The 13,564-nt window shown below is 40.7% G+C and overlaps 1 protein-coding gene across 1 annotated transcript in view; it reads right to left on the bottom strand.

The window, feature by feature from the left end:
* Positions 1-1,650: 1,650 nt before the first annotated feature.
* Positions 1,651-13,564, bottom strand: part of PIGA (phosphatidylinositol glycan anchor biosynthesis class A) — a 51,791-nt gene continuing 39,877 nt past the window's right edge. Inside the window, exon 6 of the mRNA XM_073616944.1 lies at positions 1,651-13,493. Within this exon, the coding sequence (XP_073473045.1) occupies positions 13,218-13,493 (276 nt within the window). The 3' untranslated portion in view covers positions 1,651-13,217. The remainder of the gene's footprint in view (positions 13,494-13,564) is intronic.

Genomic DNA, 13,564 nt, shown 5'->3' with positions numbered 1-13,564 from the left:
CTTAATGGTGCTCCTAGGGATCATCAAAGATATGGATATTTTATTTATAACCTAACCCTGACTTGTACTTCTCAACAACATTGTCCCTTACTTGTTTGGAGAGTTCCTTTCGCAATGGTCTTCATGGCAGTGTTTGGTTAGTGGTGCCTCTTGCTTAGGTGTTGCTGCCTCTGGGGCCTTTCAAAAAGGTATGTATATGTAATGACAGATCATGTGACACTTAGATTGCACACAGGTGGACATCATTTCACTAATTATGTGACTTCTGAAGGTAATTGGTTGCACCAGAGCTTTTTATGGGCTTCATAACAAAGGGGGTAAATACATACGCACATGCCAATTATTACTTTTTTATTTCTGAAAAATAGTTTTATGTATATATTTTTCTAATTCTACTTCACCAACTTATTGTGTTATGATCATTCAGATTAAAAAAAAAACATTAAACTAAAGGCTGTAATGTAACAAAATAGGTAAAAAGACAAGGGGGAGTGAATACTTCTGCAAGGCACTGTACGTGTGCACGGACACATAGGCTAATATGCAGGGGCAGAAAACATAAAGTTAGATGCCTCTAACAGCCACATTAAAAATGTCCAGTGTGCACGAGGCCTTACAGTGGTATACTGCAGTGGTGCATTACAGCATGGTCTAAGGCTAACATCAGCCTGTGTTTAGACAATGAGGCAGCAGAAGGACATTGAGGCTGTTTCTTTGCTCTCTGCTCCTGGCAGTGTAATACAGTTATGTCTGATTGACTTAAAACACTCACATCCCCTCTTCCAGAGAGACAGTGAAGTAAATAGTTTGCTTGGAACAAGCTAGTCCAAACTTCATTAAAGCTGAAGATCAGTTTTACCCTTGGTTCACATCTCTTCGGCTGCGGGTAATGCGTTTTTCCAGCATGTTTTGCATACCCCATACTCATTCACAGGTGGGGGATCTGGGTTCCCAGATTCCAATAAGCCTCCTGCCCGCAGACCCCGGGCAGGGTTGTGGGGGAAGAGGCCCTTGTCACCATCAACATGGGGACAAGGTGCTTTGGTGTGGGTGGGGGAATGGCAGAGCTCCCCCTGCCCCAAATCGTCCCCCCATTTTAAGGGCATGGTATGGTTGGGGGGGGGGGGGGGGCGCTCGCTTGTCCAATCCCTTTTCTGACCTGCATGCTAAGATAACAGTCTGGTATGGAATTTGGGGGGGATCCCACACCATATTTTTTTTATAAAATTTTGGCGTGGGGTTGCCCTCAAAATTAGTACCAGACTAGAAGGGCCTGGTATGGATTGGGGAAGGGGGGACCCTACGCCATTTTTTACAGTTTTTATTGCCGGCAGTTCTTGTTTTTACATTCAGCTGTCAGCGGGGAACCCCGCTGACAGCTGATGACTCATCGGTTGTTAAGGACGCAGCAGCCAGCTCTACACAGTTTGTTATGGAGAAGAAAAAAGAAACACATGTAAAAACACAACACTTGTGTGTTTGCTGCAGGAAAAAAAAGTCCCTGACCCTTTCCAAAAATGCACTGGCTGAAAAACGCATCAATGTAAACATGTAGCATAGGAAACCATGGTAAATGGACTGTAGAGCATTTCTGCAAACTTCAAAATTCACTAAAAACCGCATAGGGGCGAACCTAAGGTTAAGGAAAAGATTTCACTATTCATAGATCTCAACACAATGGCAGAGATTTACTACAACTGGTGCAGCTGTGCATAGTAACAAATCAGCTTCCAGGTTTTAGTCATCAATTTCAGTAGCCACTCCTTTTCCGTGAAGCAGCGGATAAACATAAAACACCAGCGATTTGTAGCTTTCCCACACTCCCCCCACCCAATCCCTGCACCTGCTCTTAAGGCACCAGAGTGAAAGGGTCTGCGCAACAGCAGCAGGCCACTGTATTGACTGGGAAGAGGGGCGACACTAACATTTTGAACCTCCCACTTGAAGCTGCCTCTTGTGTAGTCACCAGAATGCAAATCCACATGACACAAACTAGGTTCAGGGAAATATCTGGAGTTTCAGAACAGACTAGATCTTCTGCGGATGGGTGGAAAACGGTTTAGGAATTTGATGAACATTATTTGATCTGGCCATGGTTGAACAGGGAACTTATTGCACAGACATGACTGATCTTGGAGGAAGAAAGGGGAAAATAAAATAAAATTTTAAAAAATCACCTGGGTGGGTTTTTTTGTCCAATTACTATTCTATTGAATATGGAGGCCCAAAATCTGTAATGTCTGTGCGTGGCTGTTCAGCCTCCACCGCTTCCCTGTAGAAGGAAGCTGGAAATAACTACCATACACACAATATAACTGCTTGTACTTGATTATCTTTTTTTTTTTTTTTTTTTTTAATGTAACAATCACAAAAATTAATAAAACTTCATATAAAATTAAATACAGTACTGACAATGATGGTAGTGCATACCTACTAACCTTCAACTAGTACATTCACTAACTGTAAACAGCTAGCTTGTCTTACTGGTTGAAATAAGTAACTTATTATATAGCAAACAATCCAAAAAGTGTCAGTATTATCAATTTCAGACATATAGGGGCACATTGTATATCCACCATACATGTCACAAAAAAAAAAATACAGCAAAACTGAAATAGGTGTGTGTGATAGCAGGCACATGTCAATAGTTTTTTAAATTTCCTCCTCTGCTTCAGAAGCTCCAAAACCCTGGCACTCACAGAAAATTGAGACTTTGCTACAAATTGGAGCTCTGGCATTAATTTTAGTATCCCAAAATGTAACGCATGCACTTAAAAGCGGAACTTTACCCATAACAACTAGATAAAAAAAAAATGATATTCTTTAACAAGGAACATACATTCCACATTAATAATTATGCTACCAAAATTTGTGTTTGCTGTAAATTGCCTCCAGCATTGCTCCTGTTTCTTCTTGCTGGAGGCTGCCATTTTGCTAAAGCCCAGAGCCCCTGAACAGAAGTAAATTGTAAATCAGAACTAAACCCATCAATTTACCAGAGATTCAAAAAAAAAAAATAAAAAAAGTTACATTCCTAGAATGCTGGGAACTGTCACATTTGCTTGTTTCCTCAACCAAACTGTCAAACCATCATATGGCTGGTGTCATAACTGATCACATGTGCAGCACCATTGGCTGTAAAGGATAGGAGGGTTTAACTTTAAGGCAGTCAGCAGGTCAGCCTCTACAAATTCATGGAGAGCAACGAAGCATGTGCAGAGCAGGGAAAGACAGTGTATTACTGGACTTATTTTTTTATGTTTTACATAGCTACACCTCCAAAAGGGGCCAGCCTGAAGTGACCTAGAAGGACTTTCTGACTAAAGTTTCACTTTAACCACTAGCCGATCAGCTCACGCAGAGACACTGCGGCAGGTCGGCTCTTCTGCGTGAATCGGCGTACCTGTACATCAGTATGTGCAAGGAGGGCAGCAGGCGTGCGCGCGCGCCTGCGGATCCCACGGACTCTATGTCTGCCGGTGACCTGCGAGCGCGGTGAGGAGAGGCAGAACAGGGAACTGCCTATGTAAACAAGGCGATACTCTGTTCGAAGGAGGTAACACAGTTAACTCCTTCATCGCCCCCTAGTGTTAACCACCTACCTACCAGTGTCATTTTTACATTGATCAGTGCATTTTATTATTCAGCACTGATCAATGTAATAATGTCACTGGTCCCCAAAAAGTGTCATTTGGGGTCAGATTTGTCCACCGCAATGCCGCAGTCCCGCGCTAAAATAAAAAAATATCGCAGATCGCCACCATTACCAGTCAAAAAAAAAAAAGTCTCTAAATCTATCCCATAGTTTGTAGACGCGATAACTTTTGTGCAAACCAATCAATATATGCCTATTGCGATTTTTTTTTTTTACCAAAAATATGTAGAAAAATATATATCGGCCTAAACTGATGAATAAATTTGTTTATATATATGTATATAATTTTTTTTTATTTTTTTTTTTGGTTTGTATTATAGCAGAAAGTAAAAATTATTTATTTATTTTTTTAATTTGTTGGTCTATTTTTGTTTATAGCACAAATAATAAAAAAAGTCACAGAAGTGATCAAATACCACCAAAAGAAAGCTCTATTAGTGGGTAAAAAAGGGACGTCAACTTTGTTTGGGTACAACGTCGCACGACCGCACAATTGTCAGTTAAAGCGACGCAGTGCTGTATCACAAAAAATGGCCTGGTCATTAAGGGGGTAAATCCTTCCAGGGCTGAAGTGGTTAAGATAGATCTTCCATTAAAGCCCATCTTCAGGCAAAACCTAATCCCCCCAAACCCATCCTGTTTTTTGTTTTAATTCCTGTGAAAGTTACTCCCCTATGTGTGCTATCTGGGCTGCATACTGGCACTTTTGGGGCCAGTAATCCAGTACTGCAATAATGGCTGTGCCAGCTGGTCCCCTTGTGTTGATGTCATCGCTTGAGATCCAGATAGGACCCCGTTGCTGGATAGCCAATGGGCAGTGTTCACATTATGCAGGCAATGATGTGGACACTGGTAAGAAGACTTGGGATTGGGGCATCATGCAACTGCAAATTTAGGCAAATAAATAGGCATTTAGGTAGGGGTTTTTTTTTTTCTACTTTTAAAACCCCATCAGTTAGTTAAAGGAGGGTGGTGGGTATGTATAGAGGGCGGAGGAATCTACCTTGGCATGCCTGCTATTACATGTCAGTTTATGCTGTATATTTCTTTAAATGACACCTCCACGTTTACACATATTTTGTGGGCTCATGATCCAGAACCAGCAGCTTAAACACCACATGCAGTTCCTAGGTATCCTTGATGTTGCTCACTCACAAACCTCCTCTCTGCAGCTGAGAAGAATGTGCCCTGATGTATGTATTGCACCCGCACGGATGTACATTCTGTTATGCAGCCGGTCACCTGTCATTGATTTGAACAGGTTGCCTGTATGGGTCTGCATGAAACACCTGCACATCCCATGCGGGTGAAGACTGCCCTTCACACGGGTGTATGAAGAGGTAAGCCTGTGTGAAGGAGGCCTAACACTCACAGCCAGAGATCTTTTTGTTATGCAATGGAAGTAGAACACTGTGCTCCACACTGATCTAATAGCTGTGATTATTTCATTTTTAACTGGTGTTGACAAGCAAACTAAAGAAATGGAGGGGTGAGGGGAAGGATGCTATTTATTTAAAAAATAATACATTTACAAAAAAAAAATTTAATTTAAAAATAAACCCGATTGGTCATTAAAAAAAAAGACAAAACTCAAAACCGAGACAAGACCCCCCCTATATATATATATATATATATATATATATATGGGATAGACATTTTGAATCTTGGCTTGTTCAGCAGGCTGAATGTACCAACTCAACTCGGGTACAACCAGCCTGACATGAGATTATCACTAGTGGCTAGCACTTATGCCCCCCCCCCCCTCCGCTAGGAGATCACAACGGCTTGGCGGGAGGAATTCCCCTGTCAACGCTGTCTGTGTTGATGGGGGAATCAAGCTAATTTCTTTCCTGTAACCCATGGTCGCAGGAAAGAAATTAGCACTGTACATGGCCGGCTTTAGGAGACGTGAGGCAGAAGGGGTAGCAAGCTTTTTAACTTGTTATGGATGGGTACACTGTTGGGCGTGCAACTACAATTTCCAAGAAAGTTTATTTTTAGCATAACATTTTCCTTGCTTTGAAAAAAAATTAATACATTTTAATTGATATCTATGTACTTTGAGGTATAATTCATGGGGGGTACCTTTAAAGTCCGATATAAGTGAGATTTTTTTTCGTTTTTATTTAAAGTGGCCTCAAGACAAGAGATGAGTGCCTCTCCAGCTTTAGATGACTCTGGCTGACAAATCTCTGGAGAGAAAGGGATTGGAAAGGATATATCAGTACAGGTTTTATTCAAGACACCTTTGCTTGGCTTTATTAAAGCAACAGACCTAACCGGCAATAAGGGGTGATGAGTCTCCAAGAGACATACAATGCCAGCACAGAACTTTATGGCTGGAGCTCAAATCAGATTTTTTTTTTTTTTTTTTTTTTTTTTTTTAGTGCTATTTTTTCTAAATGATCCCTTGTACAGTGCACCATCACTTTGTAAAGTGTTAAACTCACAGCAGTAAAATCATCTGTATATGCAGTAAAGCATGCTTGTTATACCCACTGTGGAAGCTAAGGGGTTAATCCTCCACATTGTGTAAAAATGTGGTTTGATCCTGTCTTCTCTGATCCTCCCCTCCTTCCACTGTCCCCTGATAATTTCCCGATAACACAGAGCCATTGGAGTCAGGCTGCACATGCTCAGTTTGGTGTGTATCACTAGAGAGGTTTTTTTTTTTCCTTGGAAGAGTGCATGTGATCAGCACATGGCCAATTAGCACTGTCCAGGCAGAAGGTCAGGTGTCCTGAATCCTGATAAGACAGCTTGGTGCAGAATGAAAACTCCTCCTACAAGCTTTACCAGAAACTGATAGAAGTCACACTATATACTGCTGATGAGAAAAGGTATTTAGCAGTTTATTTTTACTAATAGAATTGCATTTTCATGTTCTGTGTACTGTGGGAAACCAGATCTAGTGAATGCAGGGTCCTGGGTTTAGTAACACTTTAAAGCTGAACGTGGCTCACAAGCCAATACAGTACAAAGACCTTCAATGGAGTGTTGTGGACCAAATATATATATCATACTGTAGAGTATAAGATTTCCTATCATTTGAGCCCAGTCTTGCCACTGAGTTAATCCATCTCTGAGCAATCCTCTTTTATTGTTCAGTGAGATAAATCTTGACAAACTGAGAAAAACTTTGTCAAATCCTCCCCCTTGCTGTGAGTGACAGGTGATTTACATCTCGTGCATTACCCTAAGAGACATACAGTATTTTTTAATTCCCTCCCCCACTCCTTTCTTCAGCAGCTCTGCAAGGATTGGCTGTTCCACACCTCAGCATGATTGGGCATGCTGAAGTCATGTGGTTACTTTCCTGTCTTTTCACTGGATGTTAGAGAGCAGAAGTTCAGTGTTAGAAATACACAGAAAAAATGAATATTGACAAGGGAAGTGTAGAGGTGGGCGGGGAGTCTACTGACATCGCGACTCCACCCACCGAGCTCCAGACAACAGACCCACCCACAGAATATGCAGTTTTTTGGGTCTAATAACAGACAGAGGGGAGACATTTGACAGGTAAAGATACATGCAGGAGGCATGTATATCCTTATAGATAACCCCTATGGCAGTAGTTTAGAAAGGATGACATTGGGTTTACATCCACTTTAATAGCATTTAGCTGCACAAAGTAAAAAAACAAAGTAATCAATTTCTGGTAAAAAAAAAAAAAAAAAACCCACACACAACAATAATATTTTTTGCACATGGAGAATACAATAAATCCAATATAGCCTTGTTGAGGTTGTATTACCTTTCATATATAGTATAGTCCTTAAAGGAAGATCATGTGGCCCATTCACACTTGTTCCAAAGATTTCATAAGACTATGAAAATCAATTTTCATCACTCAACAGTCCATCTGTTCAAAAAAGTTAAATATTTGCATATATATTTCTCATGTATAGAAGTTTTAAAATATAAAAGCTTATGATCGGTTCCTTTATCTGAAATAGTGCATCAAGAATGTTTACATTCCTTCACTTCAGCAGCGCTGTACATAGAGAAATAAAGAAAGAAATAAATCACAAGGCTGACTTTAAAGATAAAATTTAAAGTGTATGTCCAGCCAAAATACGTTTTCCTATTTTTGTTTAGAGTGGGAAAAGCTTGGAACCCCTACCAGTTTTTTTTTACTGTGACCTGTGGCTCATACAGAGAGGTTTCTCATCACTTCCTATTTTTCTGACAACCTTTAACCAGACATGAAATTGCTTGTTTTTTGTTTTTTAATCAGAGTTTTATTACCGGTGTCTGTTTTTTTTCCCTCATTTTTGGCCTGCTAAAACTGCCATCTGCATGCAATTCAGAACTGGAGGGTAAATTGAGCCACTGACAGCAGTAAAATCCAGACAAAAAACTGATAAAACAAAACAAAACGTTTTTAGCTTGACATAAACGTTACCAGTGATCATAGCTAATTTTCTATAGACTTCTAACTGGCTAATTTTATAGTGATTTGTAGCACAGTTGGAGCAGCATTCCATGACAACAATAAGATCATCAGTGACAATTACTCTGCATTCACATTTATGGCTGAACTACAAACTGATGAAGGAGATATTTTATTCTGACAGCCAGCACATGAGGTTGTCAGAATACCCGAACAGGGACATCATCTGATCTGAATGGATGCAGTCGCTGTTCAGCTGACAATTTCCTATTTGGCCCCTTTTGTCAATCTGGGTTGTGCCGATGGGGCCATCCACATCTTAAATTCTGGCCAATTTACCAGCAATTAAACCAAATTCAAGCCATGCATGGCAGGGTTAAGTGGTGTCTTTAACCTAGCTGTGCTGTGTGATGGGGTTGTGTAAATCTAAGGACTGGATGGAAAACACAAATCCTTTGGCAGACATAACAGCTAATATACATTCAACCTGTGAATTTAGCAGTTTAGCAGCTTTAAATCAAATTGACAAAAGCGAAACAAGAAGTAACTGCTCTGGTTTTGTTTGCACTTTTTTGCATATTAGATCAGTAGATTTTCCTTGTGCATCTAGATCAGGAAAATGTAATTTACCCCACGTTCACACCTATGCGTTTTTTAGTGCGTTTTGCAGTTTGCAGAAACGCACTACAGTCCATGTAACATGGCTTCCTATGGTACTAGTTTACATCTATGCGTTTTGCGGCCGGTGCGTTTTTGGAAAGGGTCGGGGACTTTTTTCCCTGCGATTTGCAGCTAATAGACTTCAATGGAGCTGCACCAGATATGCAAGTGTTGCATTTTTTATGCGATTTTTGATGTGTTTTGCGGTTCTTATTTTAACACTGTATATAGCTGGTTGCTAAGCAGGGGGCCATCCGCCGTGTGACAAGGGGACAGGAGGTGAGCTCTCTGGGTGATGTCATTGGATGGCCACGCCCCATTGCTATACAAGAGTTGGCAGAGAGCGGGCAACAACAAAACAGATGAAGACATCAACAGAACAAGAGCGGCTTTTTTAATTATTTTAGCGGGTAGCAGGCAGCAAGGAAGAAGACAGCAGCGGAAAGAGACGGTGGCAGTGGGAGGAGACAGCTCAAGGAGAAGATGGCATTAAGAGACGGCGGGAAGGAGAAGACAGCGAGAAGAGATGATGAGAAGGAGATGGCAGGAAGGAGAAGACGGCAGGAAGAGATGGCTAGAGAAGACAGAGTGGGTTGGTGGGCGTAGAGCCCCCCCTTGCCGAAGGCATGCTGCCTGGTATGGTTCAGGAGGGGGGGGGGCGCTCGCTCGTCCCCTCCCTTTCCTGACCTGCCAGGCGGAATGCTTAGATAAGGGTCTGGTATGGATTTGGGGGGGGGGGGGGCCCTACGCCATTTTTTTTTTTTTGGCATGGGGGTCCCCTCCAAATCCATAGTAGACCTAAAAGGGCCTGGGGGGAACCTCACGCCGTTTTTTTTTTTTTTCCACAAATTTTTTTTGCCGACACATTTATTTATTTTTTTTTTACATTCAGCTTTCAGCAGGGAACCCCGCTGACAGCTAATGACTCATCAGTTGCTATGGATGTGGCGGCTGGCTTCCCGCCCCCCTACTTAGCAACCAGCTATATACAGTGTGTTTACAGTGCGTTTAAAGAGAAAAAAAAAAGTAAAAACGCAAAATGCATGAAAACTGCATACAAAAAACGCATAAAAACCACTGGTTTAAAAACACAAAATGCACTGAAAAACGTGCCGGAAAAACGCATCAAGCACAGCTGCATAGATGTGAACCTAGACTTAAAGCCCAGTTGAAGTTTTGCACCTTTTTATCTCTCCCTGTAGTCCTGTGCCTTTGCATTTTATGACTTGTAACTCATTTTTGCCTGGAAAGGTTTTAAAGGCCAAATTTACCTTTAGGAACATGTTACACCTGTATTTATGGTATAACACATGTGTTGCTATGAACCTGCTTCCCACCCCCAGAAACCCCTCCATTCCTTCATAGCGTGTCTGGAGTTAATAAACTACAAGTCCCATCTGCCACAGCAAAAGACGGACTTGTAGTTTTCAATGGATTACTAGTGCAGTAATCAGCGCATTTGTAGTCCACTGACACATCCTCCAACTTTTTAACTGAAAGTCAATATAGAGGAAATGGCAGAGAACTAGAGGAAGGTGTCTGTAGGAGCCTGATACCGCAGGCTCCCTTGGAATAAAATAATGAATGCACTTTTTTTTTTCCCTAAAAAAATATGAGCATTTTTTATTTTCTTAAACTAGGCCTTTAAAAATACCCCTTTCTCTCAGTAAAAATGTTGCTTCCTACCCTCCTCTACAGTGCATTGTGCTGGCAGTCATGCCTCTCAGTGCAGAAGGAAAGGGGCTGTGTCAGACCACCTCTGTTACTGGGCGTTGATCACAGAGTGCGATATGGTCTGATTCTAGTGCACAGTCATTTAGGCAAACTACTGTCACAGGAAAGTGTGGATGAGATTATAAAATGTGAGGTTGCAATGTCTATGAGGCTGCATATCTATTTCTGGGACTTAAAATTTATTTTTACTTTACAGCAGGTTTTTGTTACAAGATACATATTTACTGCAGTATACATCTTCTGAGTAAGCAGTTTTTTATGTAGGTGAATTCCATTTAAGAACCCTCTGCTTTGTACTTTAGCAGGGAAATAGATTCACCCATTTAGACATACAAAGATGTATTGATTTTCTCTGATTTATAGAGTTAAAGTGCAGCAAATTAATGCCTATAAGTCTATTATTAGGAGTAGTAGTGTAAACCATTTTCAGCGACAATGGACACACACACACACACACACACACACACACACACACACACACTACAGACTGACATGCATGCTCAGTGGATCTAGGCCAATGAGAGATTTTTCAGTGAACTGGAATTTGAAGGGCACCAATAGGTAAACAATACCACCCTGCTCTTTTAAACTCACAAATGATAAGGTATGAGTGCATTTTCAGCACTTACCTTCTATTTTTATGTGTCCCTGCAGGCTATTTAAAAAAAAAAGTCAGCTGCAAAGTGTACCGGTTTTAGTAATGAGCAGACGTTTTAGACATGGAGTCTCCAGCATGGCAGCATTTGCTTTGGGCGACTACTAAAAAGGTAAGCAACTGAGGGGATTGATTTACTAAAGGCAAATAGACTATTCAGTTGGCTATGAAAGTTGCAAGTTAATTTTCCCCAGAGCTTGGTGAATGTAGACAAAGAAAATCCCATTCACATGCAAGGGAAAAATAAAACCGTATTTTTGCTTGCACATAATTGGATGATGGAAGTCGGCAGAGCTTCATCTGATTTACTAAGCCAAGGGAAAATTCCCTTGCAAAGTGGACAGTCTATTTGCCTTTAGTAAATCAAACCCCACCCCTTGCAGTGTCTAAACTCCTGGTCATCAACAAAACAATACAAATGACCAAATGTCTACTTCTCCACCTTGCAGCGACTTCTATCTTCCTATTCTCTTTAAGGGGCTGGCAGGTTTAATTCCATCAGTCAGCCCCATGTCACTATAGGATGCAGTAATGATGTAGCAGCCAGGGGGATCAAAACACAATGGACCACAGACAAGGCATCTGAAAGACCCAAAAGTGTGTCAGATGCAGAAAGTTTCTGAGCCACTATGGCTCTTAAAGCGAAAGAAGATAGAACTCACTGGCCACCAAACAAGTGTTAGCTTCTTTTGCAAGGATCCCTTTTGCACTTATTTTGGCAAACATGTCACTTTAAGTGACTTTAGGTTCAGGTTGAGCTGGAAAATTGTCATCTAATGGCAACTGCTATAGTAACCCTGCTAAACTCCAAAGGCTAACTATTTTCCTATAGTTCACAGTAAACATGGAGCTGGTCCCCTGTCCTATGCAAAAAGTAGCCAACCTATCAAATATGTTTTTTTTGCACTGCAAACATTGACATCTGAAAATTTGTTCCAGCTCCACCTTTTTGTAAAACATTAAAAAATATATCATTTTTGTGCTAAAAAGATAGGAAATAATTGGCCATTAACAAAACATCAATTTAGATGATTAAAATACAAATCAGAGATGTGCTATTTGTTCTTTAGGCTGGATTCACACTTTACCATTTCTGTGTGCTCCGTGTTAACATGTTGCATTAAAGCAATATTAAACCCAAAAGCAAACATTTATTATATTGCAGCTTACCAATTGTTGGATGTGATGGCTGCATTCATTTTCTTTTTTAGGATTTCTTTGCTTTATTTTCACCTGGTGATCCAGGCACCAGCTTTTTGTTTTTTGTTTTTTTTAAACAGAACACCCTCCTGCAGATATAGCAGTAATTATAAAAGTGTGAGCTGGAGTTTGGCTTTAATTTATTACTGTATCTAAATCTTTTTAGGGGAATCTGACACTAACCTCCCCCAGGATGAACATTGTTGCTGTCCAAAAGAGGTCTTTGTTGCTCCTTCATCCAGAGTGGGGGCACTAATACAGGAGGTGTGTTATTGGCCAGATCACCAGGTGAAAACAGAAGGAAAAAAAAAAAAAAAGCATAAAAAAAAACAACAAAAAAACAAATGCAGCCACTACATCTAAATGATTGGTAAACTGCAATATATTACATTTGTGGTTTTAAGTTTAATACCGCTTTAAGGCAGTCTATTCATACTGAATGGACTGGCAAAGCACCAGGCACCAGAATGGATTTAAAAAAAAAAAAAAAGACAGACATGTAGCATCTTTCACAATGCATAGTAGTGAGTCACCATGCTTTGCGAATGAATGGCACTGAAAGGAACTAACGCATGTAACAATGTGCTAGTTACCGCAACACATCCTATCGCAAAGGATTCTTCATCCTGAGCCTTTAAAGCTTCAGACGTTCCACAGTTAGCATTACAAGTAGGACTATGACACACAAAACTGGCCTGTAATTATAGGCAGCATGTAGGAGTGCAATACAAGGCTGAGAAGCCACATGTAGAGAGATTCAGGAGTAAGAGGAGATGTGGTTTACTAAACCACAGAGGACTGTATGAAGTAAAATACAGGAAGAGGAAGTATCCCGTTTAGAGAACACCTTGTTGGTTTGTAGGCAGCAAGATCTGCTGAAAATACTTGAGAAGTTGCAGTTTCAGGAATAAAAGCAAAAATCATTTCAGTGAGTTCTCACTGTTTGCATTGGTCATCTTTTTTCGTGATCTCTTACAGCCGTATTGATGTGACCAGGCTCCGTCTGGCCCTGTGGCATCTACGGCAATGTCAATCAAGGAGTCCGGGCTATGCCATCGCAGGAACATTAGGATTAAAAAACAAGCTACCACAAAAAGGGCAAAGATGCTCCCCGTCACTACGCCACAGTGACTTACAAGACGCTCAAGTCTCTCATTCATTGGTAAGACTGTCTCATTAGCGACTCGATCGTATACCTAAGAAAAAAAAAAAAAAAAATAGACATATTGGTAGTTATTTATGTTAAAGTGATTATAAACCCTCAGCT

This window comes from Aquarana catesbeiana, linkage group LG02 (assembly GCF_042186555.1).
Source record: "Aquarana catesbeiana isolate 2022-GZ linkage group LG02, ASM4218655v1, whole genome shotgun sequence".
Lineage (NCBI taxonomy): Eukaryota > Metazoa > Chordata > Amphibia > Anura > Ranidae > Aquarana > Aquarana catesbeiana.
Note: the sequence above shows the minus strand (reverse complement) of the source record. Positions and strands in the feature narration are given on the sequence as shown.